Source organism: Colias eurytheme, chromosome 6 (genome assembly GCF_061535395.1).
Source record: "Colias eurytheme isolate Ceu_HAF_F1 chromosome 6, ilColEury1 Martin Lab GWU primary, whole genome shotgun sequence".
In the NCBI taxonomy this organism is placed as follows: Eukaryota; Metazoa; Arthropoda; class Insecta; order Lepidoptera; family Pieridae; genus Colias; species Colias eurytheme.
This window is the reverse complement of record NC_142985.1, coordinates 2,195,132-2,215,848: the sequence shown is the minus strand read 5'-3', so window position 1 is coordinate 2,215,848 and position 20,717 is coordinate 2,195,132. Positions and strand designations below refer to the sequence as shown.

The following is a 20,717-nucleotide window of genomic DNA, read 5'->3' as shown; positions in this document are numbered from 1 at the left end:
ACTTCTTACGTGTGTACACTAGTATTATTACTAGTATCTACACGCACACATTTTTTGAAGTGAAACTTCTTATCAGAGTTGGACAAAAATTTATTGTAACGTTTTTGCGTTACGCCGTACGCGTGACATTTTTGCGTTACGCCATACTCGTGACATTTTTAAGGTCATAAAGAAGTTTCACTTCTTACGTGTGTAGTGTGTACACTAGTGTCTAGTACACGCACACATTTTTTTTTTCGTTTAGGTACCTACATATTATTATATCCTTACCATCCTTATCCTTATATGTACTTACAAATACTTAGTTGTAGTAGGTAATAAACAAATCATGACCTCTGAGTTGACCATTGTAAACCGTAAGTAATTTGTACATATACACATACAAGTGACGCTATTATTTAAGAGTGTTCAATAATAAAGATTCCGCAAAGAGGTTGTTTTTAAGGTTTAACTATAACAGTTAAATTATTTTCATGATTAATTACATAAAAGTGACCTACACCATCTTGACACAGATAGGCGAGACCTTGTCTTTATAAAGGTACACGCACGCTCACGTTCTGATTACAAAACCGTTAAAAAGTTCAAATATACAGAATTAATAACTTAAATATATTTTATAAAATGATATATAACTGACAGGTACATTAAATTTATTATGGGTAATACATACAGAAGTCAATTAAGCTCCGATTAGGTCATCTAAATCGTTATCATTTAGTTGTACGAGCTTCATCGATTGATCCCATAATTTCTTAACACTTTTTTCGTTATACGCCATACTATTAGCCTTAATTTGGTTGCAGTTAGCAAAATATTCACCATTTACTGTACCGGCGTCATCCACTCCCAAATATATAGCAGTTTGAGCACCCTCAAATGGAGTCTTAGCGAAAAGAAGAATCAAACCAATTGCTATAAGACCAAGTAATTCGTGCCCGCTTCTGTAAATCCTAGTCGCAGCGAAACCTGGGTCAGCACAATTAACCACTACATGTTTACCAGCTAAACGTCGTGCTAACTCACGTGCAAAAAGAATTAAACACAGCTTACTGTTTGCATAAATTCTTAGCTTCATCCAGTAACCAGCTTTATTATAATTGTCGACATTTGAACTTGCAATTCTATGGGTAATCGAGGACATATTTATTATCCTTGCGGGGTCATTTGCTGTGCCAGTTCGCCTAAGTAATGGTAGAAGTAAAAGTGTCAACAGGAAATGTGCATAGTAATTTACCTGCAGTATAAAATTCATACCGTCTTTTGTCATAAAATCACCTGGGATCCCGACGCCGGCGTTGTTCACCAAAATATCCAATCTAGTCTCCGTATTCAGGATATCCTTAGCGAATTCCCTTACTGTGTTCAGAGATGAAAAGTCCACGTATTTGTATACGACGTTTTGATTTCCCGACTTCTCGATGATTTCTTTCCTGCCATTTATTCCTTCTTCTTCAAAAGGGCAAGCAACGATGACCCTTGCACCTCGTGTTGCGAAGTCCTGTGCTATTATCAAACCGAGTCCGGACGTACCTCCAGTGACAAGCGCAGTTTTGCCATCGAGTCTCTTTTTCGATTTACACAAAGCGTTGTTAATTTTTTGATAAACACTCAAAGATATTAAAGCCAAGAGCACGCTTATTAAAATTAACTCGAACATTGTATTGTCAGCGTCGCACAATTATACGACCAGTTCCGAGGGCTAAGGTTCAATAAATGATACTTCGATTTATATTTTATTTTAATTATGAGCGGTCATAAAGTAACAATATAAAAAATGTATAAGTTCAATACCTCCATAAATTACATTTATATTTTTTACGGGATTAATAAAACCTTGTCAAAGATACGCGAACAAGCTGCCTATAATAATAATTAATGATATTCTAAGCAAAAACCCGTTGTCGTTGTGTTATATAATATCAGGGCCTGTATTTTTAATTTATAGGAAGTTATGCCCTTAGGTTATTAACCGAAAAGTCGAATAATAAAATATATATTATATTTATTTAGATATTAATCACCGGGTAGGGTCGAGTCAAATCTCACAATCATTAAAAGTACAATAACGGATTTAAATTAAACAATCAAATCAAAATCAACTGCGAAATTAAAAATGAATTCAACACGATCAGTGTATTGAAATTTAAGGACAGACTTATAAAATATTATATTTAAATCAATTTTACACATGTATGTACTTCTGTGCCCAAAATAAATAATGTACCTAATCTCAATTACTTAACTAATTTTCTATGCGTGCCTTGCACTAGCTTGATCCTGCGGCTTCCTTTGTATTGTAGTCGTAAACTTACACGTTTATAACATTAGTAGAAAATGATATAAATTATGATAGGTAGGTACCTTAGATTTAGAAAGACTCTCCATACCTTGTAATATTGTGCGAATTGTATAAAAAATACATACAAACACATTCATACTTATACAGATACACCGATCCGACTAGGGCCCTTCCGGCCTCCACTCAAGCGACATCCCAAGCCGAGGTTCGAGATCCCCGTCAAGGGGGGCGCCCATGAGCATGTCGCTACCTGGGTGAACCTTAGATGTTAACCTTATATGTAGAAGCCCTTCTGGCTAACAGTAATAATTATGTACTTATTGTTTGTTTTGAAATATTCTAGAAGGTGTCACATTAATTGTCTTATTCTTTACCTTAGCCTTAACCTTAGCTATGTTTAATCCGTGTTAATAATAAATAATTTGAACCATTATGAGTGTCAATTATCCCGTATTACAACGTGATCACATCGCTTGTTCAATGCCCAGCGCAATGCAAGTATGTAAAGTAATTGCTGAAGCAACGTCTACGTAGGTATTTACTTATAAAATTAACAATATTTCCTTATTTTTTTTTTTAATGGAGTATTACTTTTAGTAAATGGAGTTCTAGAAGATTTCTTTGAACCTTATGGCCCCGGTGAACACTTCGTCAAAAGAGCCACCGATAAAAAAAATTGCCCGGACCTCCCGTGCGTGTGCCCCACAATTCCAGCCTATTTAGATGTATAAGATATAAAAATCCAGGGATTATCTATAGTATAAACTTGAAAATTTTGTTACAAAATTTTTAACCAATCTTCAATACCAAATTCTTACATTCTCGAAATAAAGAGTAATTAATCTCATGTAATATGTAACTTGAGTTTGTTTGACATTGTCGTTGATGTATAAAGCCTGTGTATAAAGCACGTAAAATTTTTCCTTCTCCATACGTTAAAAAATATATAGGTAAGTTTTCATAATATATACATAATTGTGGTAATAGGCGCTGTTGAAAAACAAGATTAAACAACTCGTAGATCGTACCATATAATGTGATGTACTTATTTTACTAATCTGTTAGTCCGGGATACCTACATCGCCCATTTTTGCAAGTGATTACTATCAAGCTAATTTTTCGTGAGTAGCTTTATTTTGATGAGATGCCCAATAATTTTATGTACAAAACTCTCGATTGTGGTAGCTACCAGAGGAAACAAGGATAAAATATTTTGATTTGATGGTTCTCAAATATTAATTATTAACTGAATGTTTTTTTTGTTCAATCTCAAGATAATTATCTAAATTCTAAATTATTCGAAAAAATATTTGTCCTACAAAATCTAGGGTTTGATCAAAGAGTCCCCCTTTCCAATGTGTATCGGTAACGAAGTCATCATAAATGATTACTAACCAGCTGATTTTTTCATTTTCACTTATTTAATACTTATATAATCCAACAGACATATTGTCCTACAAATTGCGTAATAAATATTTGAGAACCGTCAAATCAAAAATTTTTATCCTTGTTACCTCTGTAAGCTACCACAATCGAGAGTTTCGTACATGAAATTATTGAGCATCTCATCAAAATAAAGCTACTCACGAAAAATTAGCTTGATAGTAATCACTTGCAAAAATGGGCGATGTATCCCGGACTAGTATTAATTAACTGAACGGCCTACGGACCTAAAATATTAGAGTGGAGTAACGTAGAGTAGAGTCATATATAACATCATAATACACATATAGAGTCCCTTTGTCAAGGCTACAAGGAAGTCTTACACACCTACAAACACAGCGATATTAATTCAATGTTATTACCAATAGTTGTTACGTCATCTTCGGGGCCCTTATTTACAAATAACCATCAAACAACCTTCAAACCATTGAGGTATTATTACTACGTAAAGAGAGGACACCACGAACAAACTTTGCTTGAACTAAGTTTTAAAAATGATTATCTAGTTACAGTCCGCGCCAAACTTATAGTAGCGATGTCCTCCCTAGTACGTAGTACATAATTATGTAACTCAATGCTTCAAACCTGATTTATACTTCCCGTGTCGATGTTTAAAATTGAATGAAATAAATATTTACTGAGTGTGATATTTAAACTGACACTTATGGCATTGTAAATAAAGTTTGTAACTAGGTTGTAGTTTTTGTTTATTTTAACGTGTATATATGTATACGTGTAAGTATATGGTACATGTTACGATATACAGGGTGTAATCGTTTAAAGTGTGCACAGGCGATTATTCCGTAACTATTGCAGATATCAAAAAACTTTATACTGATATCAAAAGCCCTTTACCTAATGAGTAAAATGACAACAATAACTTTTGAAAAATAAAACGGGAAATATCCAAAAATTTTACACCAAACACTCCCATACATTTAGTATGAAATATGACTATCCTAAACATGTAATATGAAGAATTTTGGTTCTTTTTTTGAATTTGTGCTTAAATTACTTCGCAATTTTAATAAATTTTCATTTAGAAACTGTAAACAGAGCTCGATGTGGAATACAATGGTAGGTATTCCAAAACGAGGACGTCACTTCAAACATTTGCTTTGACCACAAAATGTATGGAAATTCAATGTATGGGAGTGTTTAATGTAACTTTTTTGGATATTTCCCGTTTTATTTTTTAAATGTTATTATTGTCATTTTATTCATTAGGTAAAGGGCTTTCAATATCAGTTTAAAGTTTTTTTGATATCTGCAATAGTTACGGAGTAATCGCCTGTGCACACTTAACGATTACACCATGTATAATACTAATTAATAGTACCTAGCTAATGGTTACGGGTAAAGCTCAATCCTAAAATAATTTTAATTCCTTTGATATTACGTTTATCCTGACACAGAACTGATTACAATAAATAAATTAATTAAAATTAACGCTGGACGCATAAACTTACATTACCCAGTCGGTGTTGGATAAACATAAGTGTGATTTGTGAAACTTGAAAGCCCACTTAATTTAATTTAATGGTTTAATTAAATTTACGAACTATACCAAAAAAACCTTTTAAGAACATGCACCGGTCAAACCCGAACCGATTAATACCCAAGGGTAATGTATATTCTCTCACACCAATCGCGTATTATACCGTTCCTTCGTGGATAAAAAAAACAAACCTAGATTTAAACTTCGATTTACGCCACATTTAAATAAACTGTGGTCTAAACCTTAGATCATTAAGTAAGTCTAAACCAAGTCTAAACCACAGGCACCGCCACAGGTCTAAACCATGTTTAAATTCTGTACCAACCTCGGAGTACCAACATGAACATAATAAAATGTCAAAGTCAAACGTCAAGTCCTATTTCGAGATGTAAATATTTATTATTTACATTTACGATCCTTCCAAAGTTTCTTCGACTGGAAAGTCGGAAAAGCAGGATATAGAATTAATAACATGCTTATTTTATAGTATGTATTGTTTTTGTACCCGTTATCACAGCGATGTCTATAATGTCTGAAAGTGAGAAAGTTTGTCGAGCATGTCTAGAATCTGTTGGACCTGACTGGTTGTACGTCCTTTTCGAGAATGTATCAGCGTATATGTTTTGGTTTTGTACATCAATACAGGTACATATTTCATTGATTTATTTCAATTATTTAAATTACTACACGACTTAAATAATTGTTTAATTACTGCAATATTATTTTTTAGATTGCCGAAAATGATTCAATTACAAAAGTCCTGTGTACAAATTGTTACGAATTATTATCTAAATTTGCGGAATTTAAACAAAAGTGCATTGATTCTCAAAACTCTTTGCTCAATTTGAAAAATGTAAAGGCAGAAGCTGATTATACTGAAATACCAAAGAAAGAGATTGTAAGAAAGCAGGCAAATCTCGAAGAGCAATTAATTTTTAAAAAAGAAAATCATTTTGATGAGAATCTCAACAATGATACAGTCAAATATGAATGTTATATGAACAGTCAGGGTAAGATATTTCTTGATCATATTGAAATAAATAATAAATATTATAGCAGTTACTTTACCACTGCGCCAACCGCGTCGTCAGTTGAAAAGTTAAAAGGAATTAAATTTATCATAAAAGTTCTAATTTCAGATAATAATTTTGTAAGTGACAATGATGAAGAATTAAATGAAAGTATCTGCGAACAGCAAAATAATGATTGGTAAAATTACATCATTTTTTATTTTATACCTACTATATGCAATAATGGTATAGGTATATATTATATTCTTATATTAGTTTACAGATTCCTGAGAAAAACTTAACATTTCATTGTGAATTATGTGATAAAAGATTCATTAGACACAAGACATATGAAAATCATAAACGGACACACAAAAGTGTGAGTTATTATTAATTTTCTAATTAATATTTTTACTATATGTATATATATAAATAACTTTTTTTATGATGGTTTACATGTCTTTATACTATGTAAGCTGATTATATTTGCTATGCTCAAAGACACGGAGAATAATCAAGAGAAAACATAACCAGTAACAATGTTGTTAAAATAATCTAAGATACTAATATTATAAAGCTGAAGAGTTTGTTTGTTTGTGAGCACTTATCTCAGGAACTACTGGTCCGATTTGAAAAATTCTTTCGGTGTTAGATAGCCCATTCATCAAAAAAGGCTAAAGGATATAAATATCATCACGCTAAGACCAACAGGAGTGGAGCACTGCGGATAAAGCTGCAGGGCACAGCTAGTTTAGAAAATAGTATACTTTGAGATCCTCAACACAATTCACTATGTGGTGGTTCCACTAATTCGCACTTAATGACATTTCATTATTTCAGGATACAAGTGTATCTTGCGTATCTTGCAACAAGACATTTCAAACAAAAAAAGGATTAAAAATGCACCAGAAAAATGCCCATTCCCAATGGAGTTTCAATGAAACAAAATGCAGGTTTTGCGGCAAAGTGTTCAAGAGTAAGAACTCATTAAAACAACATGAAGTAAAGCATGGTGAGAGGAAGATGTATATCTGTGATATATGCGGGAAAATGAGTTTGTCGAAATCATATTTAAAGGTATGCCTGTTGGTACATATAGAAGTATAGACTATTCGTTACCTAACACCTTTTATAAGGGAGTACCAAGTTTATTTGCATGCATTATTTCATTACTTGCTTCATTATTGGTGAAAAAATATCTCTTGTAAAATAAAGTTAGCTATTTTTCAAACATACAATATTTATACAATTCAATTATTGTTTATCAAAAACTAAAATTAATAGCAATGACTTGTACTTTTCAGGTCCATCTCGAGACGCACAACGAAAACAAGGAACGTAACTACGGCTGTGACATTTGCGATAAAAAGTTCTTTTCAAAGATAAACCTACAGAACCACATTCATCGAGCTCACACGGGACGTCAATACACTTGCCAATTATGTAATATCACATACAAATACAAAGATAATTTAGTAAAACATCTTCTCACACATGAAGGCAAGAAGCTATACAAGTGTGATTATTGTAACAAGTCGTTTTCGACTCGTACATATTGTGTTGAACATCAGCGAGTACATTCTGGTGAACGGCCATTTAGTTGTCTGTATTGTCCCAAGAATTTCATGACTAAGAGGCATTTGAGCGATCACCATAAGATACATACTGGGGAAAAAAAGCATAAATGTGGTGTGTGTGAACAGAGCTTTACGCAGAGAGGCACTATGATTCGACATATGAAAATACATAATAAACCTCCTTTGGTATGTTGATATAAAGAACTGAGATAGAACTGAGGTTATGATATGGATAAATAATAATAAGATATAAGATATGTATTTATACATAAATAATTTTTATATGAAGATGTAGAAATAAAACAAAGCCTGTTATAATAATAATTTATTATCATTATTGGACATTTAATACTTAACACGTCAAATTTATTTAGCGTATCCGAAAATATTGGATTTCTGTACTTATCTGCTGTTAAACATCGAAAATAGATATTGTTTTTATTTACAGGAAAATATAATTAACAATTTTAAATCTAAATAAAATTTAGGTAAGTATATTTATTATTTACAAATCCACATTTTTATGTACTTCCAAACAGATTCCTATAACATATTCATATTTACAATATTTACATTATTAATTAATGGAATAATACACTTTTATATCACAATATAAGTATAATAAAAATGAGTTTAAGATGAAACATCACAAATACTGAACTGAACAATTTCTTATATATGAAATAAAATTTGTGAAAAGTAAGTGAATGGGTTTTATTTCTCTTAAAAAATAAAATTTCGTTTGAATTTAAGCATACAGCACCAATTGCTTAAATAGAGTATGAAAGTATGTTTATGAATAATACAATTGGTCAGATTTCACCTATATACAGGGTGTCCCACTGTTGGTATACTTAGCTCAAAGGAGGTTATAGTTTTGCATACGCTGAGTACCTACGTAAAAAATACTTTTAAAATTCCAGACGCATTTTTTTTTCAAATAGATGAATTTTTAAAACTCTTATGTTGTACACCCATAACAAGCAACCCGCCCAACTTTGCCACCCGCACGTGAGCTATCGTTTAAGATTATGTTTTCATAGACAAAATGCTCACATTAGAGAAACGGTTTATGCCGGCTGCGATAAGCTAGAGAAGAAAACATGAATTTTCAGGAAAAATTTAGCAAACAATTTATGACGTAATTTTGTTGTTTAAGTACTTTTTACATGATCAGTGTATGCAAAACTTTCCTTCGCGCTTAGTATACCAATAGTGGGACACCCTGTATATACGAAAAATAACCTATGTTATATTGTGAAATTACTTCTTATCTTTTGTACAAATTTCACATCTTTAGGACTGAATGCCATAATTCTGTGGGAAACACGTTATTTGGCAGATATTTTTTTAAAGAATGTCGAAAATGTGGTTGTATAAACTAGGCACTGTTTGAAAACTACTCAAACTATCACCGACGTCATTTTTACTGTCATAAAACCTGAAGCCACGTGTAAGTGTACACTATCTGGGGCCCGGGGCCCGTAATTAACAGTCCAAATGTATCACTGTTAGTGCCCTACTCATTCCCACTATCACACATCCGGATGCCACTGGTGGTGCGTATACGCTAATGGCGTTGTATCCATTTGGGGCCCCGGGCCCCTAACAAGCAACCCGTGTGTTTCATCTCTCACGGGGCCCCTCACCATTAGCCCGTGTGTCTCGTCCCTCCCGTGGCCCTTTTTTAAAAGAAAACGTTTATTGAATTAAACTATAGTACACAAATTAAATAATAGAAGAAATAAATGTGTGTTTGAGCGGTATTTTGTTATTTCAAAGTAATTTAGCAAGCGTAGGAATATTTGCATGTTGCGCAAACCTTTAGAATTTTGTACTGTCAAAAGTGCTGTAGCGCGGCTGTAAAAAATTTCACTTTAAAAAAGAGCGAGTGCGCCGAGCACACGTGTCAGAAGTAAAACTTCTTTGGCAAGATTCAAAGATACCAAAATCGTCACTCTATGGCGTGGCGGTATTGTCATGACGCGACCTGGAAATTTTAATTTCAATGCGCCTTAATAAGTTTCACAAAAAAAAAGACAGGTTGCACTCCGGGAGTGCCGGCAGAAGTGAAAACTTGATTATTAACGTTCAGCATGTTTGATATTTTCGAATGGTATCCGTCTTACGCTTTTTCGATCAGGTCACGTGTCCTGACGCGAATTTAAAATTTTATACCCATTACAGAAAAAGTGCTCAACGCCGCTAAAGAAGTTTTCACTTCAAAAAGAATTACACATCAGTGTGCAGTGTGCAGTGTGTAGTGTGTATACTTTCATGTGCCGGTTGAGCGCGCACTTCTGTATGAAGGCCTGGCTGCACAGCGGGCACTTGTGCGGCTTCTCGCCCGTGTGTATCAGTGTGTAGTGTGTAGTGTGTATACCTTCATGTGCCGGTTGAGCGCGCACTTCTGTATGAAGGCCTGGCTGCACAGCGGGCACTTGTGCGGCTTCTCGCCCGTGTGTATCAGTGTGTAGTGTGTAGTGTGTATACCTTCATGTGCCGGTTGAGCGCGCACTTCTGTATGAAGGCCTGGCTGCACAGCGGGCACTTGTGCGGCTTCTCGCCCGTGTGTATCAGTGTGTAGTGTGTAGTGTGTATACCTTCATGTGCCGGTTGAGCGCGCACTTCTGTATGAAGGCCTGGCTGCACAGCGGGCACTTGTGCGGCTTCTCGCCCGTGTGTATCAGTGTGTAGTGTGTAGTGTGTATACCTTCATGTGCCGGTTGAGCGCGCACTTCTGTATGAAGGCCTGGCTGCACAGCGGGCACTTGTGCGGCTTCTCGCCCGTGTGTATCAGTGTGTAGTGTGTTTTTAAGAAAGGCGATCAAGAAGACTGTAACAACTATAGACCTATCTCGATTTTACCAACATTAAGTAAGGTATTCGAAAAGTTAATATTAAACCAATTGACTAGTCACTTTGCTTCTAATAATTTGCTGCACACCAAACAGTTTGGTTTCACAAAGGGGCGCTCAACCACAGATGCTGGAGTTGCACTACTAACACATATATATAAGGCATGGGAAAACTCAAAAAATGCTTTGGGGATATTTTGTGACCTCTCCAAGGCATTTGACTGCGTTGAACATTGTACATTATTGCGTAAACTTAATCACTATGGGATTAAAGGACAAGCTCAGAACCTCATAGCCTCATACCTGCATGATAGGATACAAACTGTAGTTGTTAATGGAGAACGTTCTAGCGGTGCGTCAATTAACATTGGTGTTCCACAGGGATCTATTTTAGGACCCTTCTTGTTCTTGGTATATATCAATGATCTACCTTATTATTTACAGGATAGGTGTGAAATAGTTCTGTTTGCAGATGATACCTCATTAATATTCAATGTGGATAGGCATGACCCAAATGTTGACGAAGTGAACAGTACTCTTTTACACATATCCGACTGGTTTACTGCTAATAATTTATTATTAAATGCCAAAAAAACAACTTGTGTTGAATTTTTACTACCTAACGTTAAAAAGTTGAGCAGAAATATTACCTTGAACGGGGAGGTATTACACCCTACAGAATCGACTGTATTTCTTGGGTTAACATTGGACGAGAAACTACAGTGGGGAGCCCATGTCAACACCGCTGCAGGTAAGCTCAGTTCAGCAGCATATGCGGTCCGAAAGGTAAGGCATCTCACCGATGAAGATACAGCTAGATTGGTTTATTTCAGCTACTTTCATAGTATTATGTCCTATGGAATTCTACTATGGGGCAGGGCAGCAGATATAGAAACTATATTTATCTTACAGAAAAGAGCCATTCGCTCTATATATAATTTACGTGCTCGGGACTCACTAAGAGATCTCTTTAAGAATACTGGTATCCTTACTGTACCATCACAGTATATATTTAATAATATTTTGCATGTACACAAAAATGCCGACGTACACACAAGAGTAGGAGATAGACACTGTTATGGCACAAGGAACAGAAATAGAATTGAAATGCCATTTTTCCGATTAGCTAAAGTTAAAAATTCATTTATGGGTCAAGATATACGCTTTTACAATAGAATTCCTCATAATATTAAAGAGTTTGGTAGTGCTAAATTTAAAACTTATGTAAAAAATATATTAGTTCAGAGAGCCTATTATAGCATTAAGGAATATATGGAAGATGAAAATCCATGGAGGGTTGTCGCGTAAGAACCACAGGACAGTTCTTTGGCATATTATGATATATTATGTAGTTAGATTTAAGTTACAGATTATGTAATATTGACAATATGATTTTAAAAGAGCAACTATGGAGTTTCTTGCCGGTTCTTCTCCATAGATACTGCTTTCCGAATCGGTGGTAAATGTTAAAATTACTAATTATGTAATGACGATTCGAAAGTGCTACTAAAAGTAGTCTAATTGAATAAATAAATGTTTGAGTTTTTTGAGTTTTGAGTTTTGTAGTGTGTATACCTTCATGTGCCGGTTGAGCGCGCACTTCTGTATGAAGGCCTGGCTGCACAGCGGGCACTTGTGCGGCTTCTCGCCCGTGTGTATCAGTGTGTAGTGTGTAGTGTGTATACCTTCATGTGCCGGTTGAGCGCGCACTTCTGTATGAAGGCCTGGCTGCACAGCGGGCACTTGTGCGGCTTCTCGCCCGTGTGTATCAGTGTGTAGTGTGTAGTGTGTATACCTTCATGTGCCGGTTGAGCGCGCACTTCTGTATGAAGGCCTGGCTGCACAGCGGGCACTTGTGCGGCTTCTCGCCCGTGTGTATCAGTGTGTAGTGTGTAGTGTGTATACCTTCATGTGCCGGTTGAGCGCGCACTTCTGTATGAAGGCCTGGCTGCACAGCGGGCACTTGTGCGGCTTCTCGCCCGTGTGTATCAGTGTGTAGTGTGTAGTGTGTATACCTTCATGTGCCGGTTGAGCGCGCACTTCTGTATGAAGGCCTGGCTGCACAGCGGGCACTTGTGCGGCTTCTCGCCCGTGTGTATCAGTGTGTAGTGTGTAGTGTGTATACCTTCATGTGCCGGTTGAGCGCGCACTTCTGTATGAAGGCCTGGCTGCACAGCGGGCACTTGTGCGGCTTCTCGCCCGTGTGTATCAGTGTGTAGTGTGTTTTTAAGAAAGGCGATCAAGAAGACTGTAACAACTATAGACCTATCTCGATTTTACCAACATTAAGTAAGGTATTCGAAAAGTTAATATTAAACCAATTGACTAGTCACTTTGCTTCTAATAATTTGCTGCACACCAAACAGTTTGGTTTCACAAAGGGGCGCTCAACCACAGATGCTGGAGTTGCACTACTAACACATATATATAAGGCATGGGAAAACTCAAAAAATGCTTTGGGGATATTTTGTGACCTCTCCAAGGCATTTGACTGCGTTGAACATTGTACATTATTGCGTAAACTTAATCACTATGGGATTAAAGGACAAGCTCAGAACCTCATAGCCTCATACCTGCATGATAGGATACAAACTGTAGTTGTTAATGGAGAACGTTCTAGCGGTGCGTCAATTAACATTGGTGTTCCACAGGGATCTATTTTAGGACCCTTCTTGTTCTTGGTATATATCAATGATCTACCTTATTATTTACAGGATAGGTGTGAAATAGTTCTGTTTGCAGATGATACCTCATTAATATTCAATGTGGATAGGCATGACCCAAATGTTGACGAAGTGAACAGTACTCTTTTACACATATCCGACTGGTTTACTGCTAATAATTTATTATTAAATGCCAAAAAAACAACTTGTGTTGAATTTTTACTACCTAACGTTAAAAAGTTGAGCAGAAATATTACCTTGAACGGGGAGGTATTACACCCTACAGAATCGACTGTATTTCTTGGGTTAACATTGGACGAGAAACTACAGTGGGGAGCCCATGTCAACACCGCTGCAGGTAAGCTCAGTTCAGCAGCATATGCGGTCCGAAAGGTAAGGCATCTCACCGATGAAGATACAGCTAGATTGGTTTATTTCAGCTACTTTCATAGTATTATGTCCTATGGAATTCTACTATGGGGCAGGGCAGCAGATATAGAAACTATATTTATCTTACAGAAAAGAGCCATTCGCTCTATATATAATTTACGTGCTCGGGACTCACTAAGAGATCTCTTTAAGAATACTGGTATCCTTACTGTACCATCACAGTATATATTTAATAATATTTTGCATGTACACAAAAATGCCGACGTACACACAAGAGTAGGAGATAGACACTGTTATGGCACAAGGAACAGAAATAGAATTGAAATGCCATTTTTCCGATTAGCTAAAGTTAAAAATTCATTTATGGGTCAAGATATACGCTTTTACAATAGAATTCCTCATAATATTAAAGAGTTTGGTAGTGCTAAATTTAAAACTTATGTAAAAAATATATTAGTTCAGAGAGCCTATTATAGCATTAAGGAATATATGGAAGATGAAAATCCATGGAGGGTTGTCGCGTAAGAACCACAGGACAGTTCTTTGGCATATTATGATATATTATGTAGTTAGATTTAAGTTACAGATTATGTAATATTGACAATATGATTTTAAAAGAGCAACTATGGAGTTTCTTGCCGGTTCTTCTCCATAGATACTGCTTTCCGAATCGGTGGTAAATGTTAAAATTACTAATTATGTAATGACGATTCGAAAGTGCTACTAAAAGTAGTCTAATTGAATAAATAAATGTTTGAGTTTTTTGAGTTTTGTAGTGTGTATACCTTCATGTGCCGGTTGAGCGCGCACTTCTGTATGAAGGCCTGGCTGCACAGCGGGCACTTGTGCGGCTTCTCGCCCGTGTGTATCAGTGTGTAGTGTGTAGTGTGTATACCTTCACGTGCCGGTTGAGCGCGCACTTCTGTATGAAGGCCTGGCTGCACAGCGGGCACTTGTGCGGCTTCTCGCCCGTGTGTATCAGTGTGTAGTGTGTAGTGTGTATACCTTCATGTGCCGGTTGAGCGCGCACTTCTGTATGAAGGCCTGGCTGCACAGCGGGCACTTGTGCGGCTTCTCGCCCGTGTGTATCAGTGTGTAGTGTGTAGTGTGTATACCTTCATGTGCCGGTTGAGCGCGCACTTCTGTATGAAGGCCTGGCTGCACAGCGGGCACTTGTGCGGCTTCTCGCCCGTGTGTATCAGTGTGTAGTGTGTAGTGTGTATACCTTCATGTGCCGGTTGAGCGCGCACTTCTGTATGAAGGCCTGGCTGCACAGCGGGCACTTGTGCGGCTTCTCGCCCGTGTGTATCAGTGTGTAGTGTGTAGTGTGTATACCTTCATGTGCCGGTTGAGCGCGCACTTCTGTATGAAGGCCTGGCTGCACAGCGGGCACTTGTGCGGCTTCTCGCCCGTGTGTATCAGTGTGTAGTGTGTAGTGTGTATACCTTCATGTGCCGGTTGAGCGCGCACTTCTGTATGAAGGCCTGGCTGCACAGCGGGCACTTGTGCGGCTTCTCGCCCGTGTGTATCATGCGGTGGTTGCGCAGGTCCTTGCGCGCCATGAACTTTTTGGGGCACAAGTCGCACGCGTATGGACGCTCGCCTGCAAATTATTGCGTATTTTTTTTTTTTTTTTGTTATAGGATAGCAAACGAGCAGACGCGTCGCCTGGTGTTAAGCGATACACGCCGCCCATAAGCATCCACTCCATTGGGAAGTTTATGTGTTGCTGTCCTCAAAGGGATTTGGAAGGAGTTAGGAAGAAGGGGCGAGGGTGGGAGGGAATGAGGATAGGGAAGGAGAGGATGGGTAGGGAATGGGAAGGGATGTGGGCCTTTTATGACGTTTTTATATCTCCATATAGGAGCATCAACAGTTGTTACCAAAGTCAAAAAAAGATCTGATTTCAATATCAATCGAAATGAGTTAATAAAGCAGTATTTGGTGCGGGGCACGGCACAGCAGCACCCATTAATTCTGCAGCCAAAGGCAAACGTGGCGGGTCATTCGACAATAACTATAGCGAAAAATGCCTACATATTTACGAGGCGTTGTCACAGTTGTCACTGCCGATTGTCAACGCTCGTGTATAACACAATATATTTCGAATTATTTTGTATAATAATAGTTTTTAATAGTGAAAAAAAATATATAATGAGAACACGCAACGCTAGGCAGAGGCAGAGTTACACGTTAGAAGACTGAAGAGAACATAAATGTTAGGCACTTAGCACTTATTTTCTGTACCTATTTTTTTTCAAGTCGCTTCAGTTGATATATGTATTAACTAGGTGAAATAAATTCAAATTCAGTTATAGTAGAGCCATTTTAATAGGCAACATTTTTGACAGTTCAACAAAATTCAACAACGTAACCTAGTAACGACGACATAGAATAACATGATATTTCGTTTTGTTAGAACTGCACATTTGCTTAACTTTTATCAATTACGATTACATATTTATAATAATAATGACCGATGCAACTAATTTTAAGATTTGATTTTACTGATAAACCATTCTAAACATAATAAACATTTTCTTATTTAAAGAACTGACGTCGCTACAATTTTGTGTCAATAAACCTTTTTTCTTTATAAATACCAGAGACGTTACTCTAAAAATCGAAATCTGACATCTAGAATCGAATGCATTGGTTACTTGGGAATAAAAATCATCATAAATTATTGACATGTGTTTCAAGTTCGATTGACAATTGTTTCAAGTCCGTATCGATTAATTCGCTTTAATCGATGTTTTTAAGCAAGTTACCACCCTATGAAGATAAAATTGATAGACGTCAAATGTTGCCTATTAAATTGGCTCAACTATAATATTACCTGTATGTGTTCGCATGTGGATGGCTTGAAAACTCCGACTTTTGAACGTTTTGTCGCACAGTTGACAAGAAAATGGCTTCTCCGCTGAGTGAGATCGCATGTGTTTAACTAAATCTGCCTGAAATTTATACTTAATAGTAAATATTAAACTTATACTGTATCAAAATATATATATATATATATATATATATATATATATATATATATATATGTGCACTATTCATTTTGATATTATTACAATTATGGTACAAAACAAAAAAAAATATTTTCTAGAAACCCACCGAAAGCAGAACACTTTATTTATAACTATTTTTTTACAAGCAAAAAAAAATCCTTCTCTATTACCAAGAAAATTTCAACACTTGTGTTAATAGTTATTACTTATCCAGATAAATTAAGTAATCTGCCACTAGATGGCACTAATATCAATTTGCGTAAATATTTATTTATTTAAATATACCTTAATATAAAACCTCATATCGCATAACGAGCACGCATAGTTCTTAATACCGGTGTGCCGTATGAGATGTATCTTGAGGTTGCCGGGCTGCGCGAACTTCTTGCCGCACTGCGAACAGCTGTAATTCTTCTCGTTATTGTGAGTTTCTAGGTGCATCTGTGTAAAGAAAGTCAGATAAGGAAGATAGATAGATAAATAAATGAAAAATTGGTTGTCTGTAAAGTCGTTTTACTGACGATAGTTGAACGTGACAACGTCCGATTGTGCTTCTTTGTCGCTCGTTCCGCGCTCTCGCTTGCACTTCAAGCCTTACATGGAACGCCTCAGAGCGAGGTAACGCCGCATGAGTCATGTTTTTTCGTGCGTCTCGTCTCCGGTTCTATCGAATTATAAGACGTTGTCACGTCAAAAAACGGAACATCTTTGACAAATCTGCGGTATAGAATGTAGAGAATCACCAAATAAAATTCGAGCAATGGCAATAACACCCTCACTCGAAAAATGTACAAAAATACAAAATGTACTAAAATTTGACTTTCTACATCTAGAAAAAACATTAATTGTGAAACAGATAGAGTGTATCATACTTTCTACAAATACCTTCATTAAAAACAAATGTGAAGACCATAAAATTTGAATTTTTGTTGGTTTTTACGAATACCCTCATTTCACGAACTTTTTTTATTTATCAGTTTTATGACGTCATAAGCCCAAACTAACCTTAAGATTATACGCTTGCACGAACTTCGCGTCACACATGTGACATTCATGTTTCTTGATACCCTCGTGGATCATTTCGTGATTCTTCAGTACGTTGAGGTAGGCGAAGCTTTTTCCGCACACACGGCATTGGTACTTGCGATCCGCGTTGTGGATTCGTATGTGACTGCTTAAACTACGCAGGGATAGGAACGTTTTCTCACAGTGTTTGCACTTTATGTCCGGCTGTAATTGTTTGGAGATTGGATAATGGGTAAGTAATTAATCAATTATTCTTTTAAAGCCAAATTTTTTGCATATTTGATATTTGACTGCATACTATGTATCAAGTATTGATAATTTTGTTACTATTTAATGTAATGTAATGTAATAAAAATTTTGTATAAAAAAATAAAAATAATACAGATAACACAAACCTGTTTCCCAAAATGGCCTCGCATATGCGCCTCAAAGTTCTCATACTTGTGGAAGCTCTTCGCACATTTAACGCACTTCATGCGCTCGCGGCGGCGCTGCGCCCCCGCCGGGTCCTTCGGCGGGCGGCCGGGCCCGCGCCGGCGGCGACGCGCGAGGATCTGACTGCGGGCGGACTATACAGTGACCACAGAGTAGCTATACCAAGAAGCTTATATCTAATACACTGGAGATTGCACTATGAACGTTTACTTGTCACGGGAAGGTATGACCTTGAATGACGCCTGTATGATTTTTAACCCTTTCACACCTAGGTGTGAAAGGGATAAAAAAACATACAGGTGTCATTCAAGGTCATATTTTCTTGTTACAAGTTAATGGTCATAGTGCAATCTCCAGTGTATTAGATATAAGCTTCCTGGGGCTGACCACTATACAGTGACCACAGAGTAGCTATACAGATTGTGTCAACTCTGTCAGGTGACCACCAAGGTGACCACAGAGTAGGTATGCAGATTGTGTCAACTCTGACAGGTGAGCATAGAGTAGCTATGCAGTTTGTGTCAACTCTGACAGGTGAGCATAGAGTAGCTATGCAGCTTGTGTCAACTTTAAAAGGTGACCACAGGCTATGGAATAGTGAGAGAGTAAATTATGCACAGCACCTGCAGCGTCTTTCACATTGTAAATAATTAAGGAGTAGCAAGTATCTTTGTGTTTATAATGTAAGTAAAATATAAATTTATTATCTCTTTTTAAGCTATTGCATAGCTTCTATCGCAGGCCTTGAGCGCGGGGACCGAATCAAGAAATTCCGTAACGAAAAACCTCACGCTCCCCACTACGACGGGCGCGGAGGTGTGGCTTGAAGGCATAGCATGCAATAGCTTTACCGCGGCAGTCCCTGAGTGCCACACGTCTTTTTTTAGAAATATCACTATTTAATAAATAGGTATTCTATAATAGTCATTAATCATACCTTATAAGACTAGCAGTATCTGACGGCATAGTGTCTGCACTCAGTGAAGTATCGTTCATGCATGCATTCTCCTGAATCTTCATTTCTTCACTCATTTCTGTTATGTTTACTTCAACCAAATCATTGCCTTCTGTCTGATGAGATTCTGCTTTTACCTAAAATATTAGGTGTTTGTTATTTTCATAGTAGGTATTTAAATTTACTTTCAAACAATAAGTTACTGTAAGTATAACTACTAAGTATATAAAATCACCAAACCACTGTGCGTAAAAATCTAAAATATCCATGAATGGAAGATTGTCCATTAGATTTTTCAAGATCTTTAGGAGAGTGCAAAAGAGTATTTATTTAAAGTATTTGTGTTTGTTTACAAAATCAGCCCAAATAAAAAAATATCAACAAAATATATAACTAAGTATATCTGTATAACAATTGTATTACCTGTAATTTGCATTGTTGTTTCAATATCACATTTGACCTTACAACTACTTGTTTAAAATAATATAACTTATTTAGCAGTTCCAAACATGTTTGACAAATTAGTTTCGGCAATGAATCACCATCTGAAATCTGATAAAAAACAAATCTTGTGAACTTTTATCTGAAAAAGTGTATGGATATAGGATTCAACTTAATAAATATTTACATGTTTCAAGGAAAATGTTAGATACCAAGTGGGTAAATGAAGGTAATTCTTCTAGAACGTTTACTATTCTTACCTCAACAGAAGTACAGTATTTAAATATCCCTGCTGTACACACTGTAAATAATTCTTTTAATGGTCCTGAATCTGTTAAACAAGCTCGGCAAATTTTCTTAAAATCCAAGAGATGAGCCATTTTGTCAGTGTATGTAAAATAGAGTTTCAAAAGTTATACATAATTTTATTGGAAAAATATTTAAATATAATTTATTTCAATTGTTTGTGTTAATTTTGTTGTTTGCTTTCGTTTACGTATTTTCCCGAACTGTCAAGATGACTGATGACTTTTTTACAAAAAAAAGGCTCAAACTTCAAAGTCATAATATGTCACTCGTCGGAATTGCGTCGGATTGGTCGGATGGTCGGAACTTAGAGTCGGAATGATAAAAATGAAAGTGGGTTCAAACTTCAAAGAAGGTTCAAAGGATAAAAACAAACAGTATCCTAATTTTGTAAGCTAATTTAATATTAAAAATGTGAATAGGGTGCGTTATCTTAAAATTATTCACAATCAACACTTAAAGACACTAGTGCAGTTCTAAAGCAAAGAAAAGTAGTTAATAAAATAAATAGGTATATAATTTAAAAATGGAAGGATTGAATAATAATCGTAGTTTGGTGTAAGTAGAGAAAATGAAAATTTATAATACCTAAAAATGCATTAACCAACTAGCAGATAAATAATTATTACTTTATATTAAACTGCTTTCATCTTTGTGTTCCATGAAATATTCATCTCAATATTATGAAACACATAATAGTGTAGTTAGCTACTTTAAAAGTTTCAAAATGCTGTACGATAAATTGAATAAATTATTATGAAATATAAGTAAGATGTGATAGATATATTCATTAAACTCT

General features: G+C 36.1%; 3 protein-coding genes across 3 annotated transcripts; 1 reads left to right on the top strand and 2 right to left on the bottom strand.

Moving 5' to 3' along the window:
* Window positions 1-201: 201 nt before the first annotated feature.
* LOC149907486 (dehydrogenase/reductase SDR family member 13-like) lies at window positions 202-1,750 on the bottom strand. Its single transcript, XM_090103333.1, has one exon. It carries the CDS (start codon window positions 1,658-1,660, stop codon window positions 683-685), a length of 978 nt encoding a protein of 325 aa, XP_089959459.1. The 5' UTR covers window positions 1,661-1,750; the 3' UTR covers window positions 202-682.
* Window positions 1,751-5,649: 3,899 nt separating this feature from the next.
* On the top strand, window positions 5,650-8,276 carry LOC149907485 (uncharacterized). Its single transcript, XM_090102478.1, has 6 exons — window positions 5,650-5,888; window positions 5,974-6,253; window positions 6,383-6,452; window positions 6,530-6,632; window positions 7,094-7,330; window positions 7,558-8,276. The coding sequence occupies exons 1-6, from the start codon at window positions 5,763-5,765 to the stop codon at window positions 8,023-8,025; spliced, it is 1,284 nt and encodes a 427-aa protein (XP_089958604.1). The 5' UTR covers window positions 5,650-5,762; the 3' UTR covers window positions 8,026-8,276.
* Window positions 8,141-20,113, bottom strand: LOC149907484 (uncharacterized). The gene is made up of 9 exons (XM_090102477.1): window positions 19,873-20,113; window positions 19,595-19,723; window positions 19,154-19,308; window positions 18,177-18,339; window positions 17,761-17,985; window positions 17,041-17,196; window positions 16,581-16,698; window positions 15,187-15,344; window positions 8,141-9,512 (listed from the first exon to the last, which is right to left on the bottom strand). Exons 1-9 carry the CDS (start codon window positions 19,990-19,992, stop codon window positions 9,366-9,368), a joined length of 1,371 nt encoding a protein of 456 aa, XP_089958603.1. The 5' UTR covers window positions 19,993-20,113; the 3' UTR covers window positions 8,141-9,365.
* Window positions 20,114-20,717: the final 604 nt, after the last annotated feature.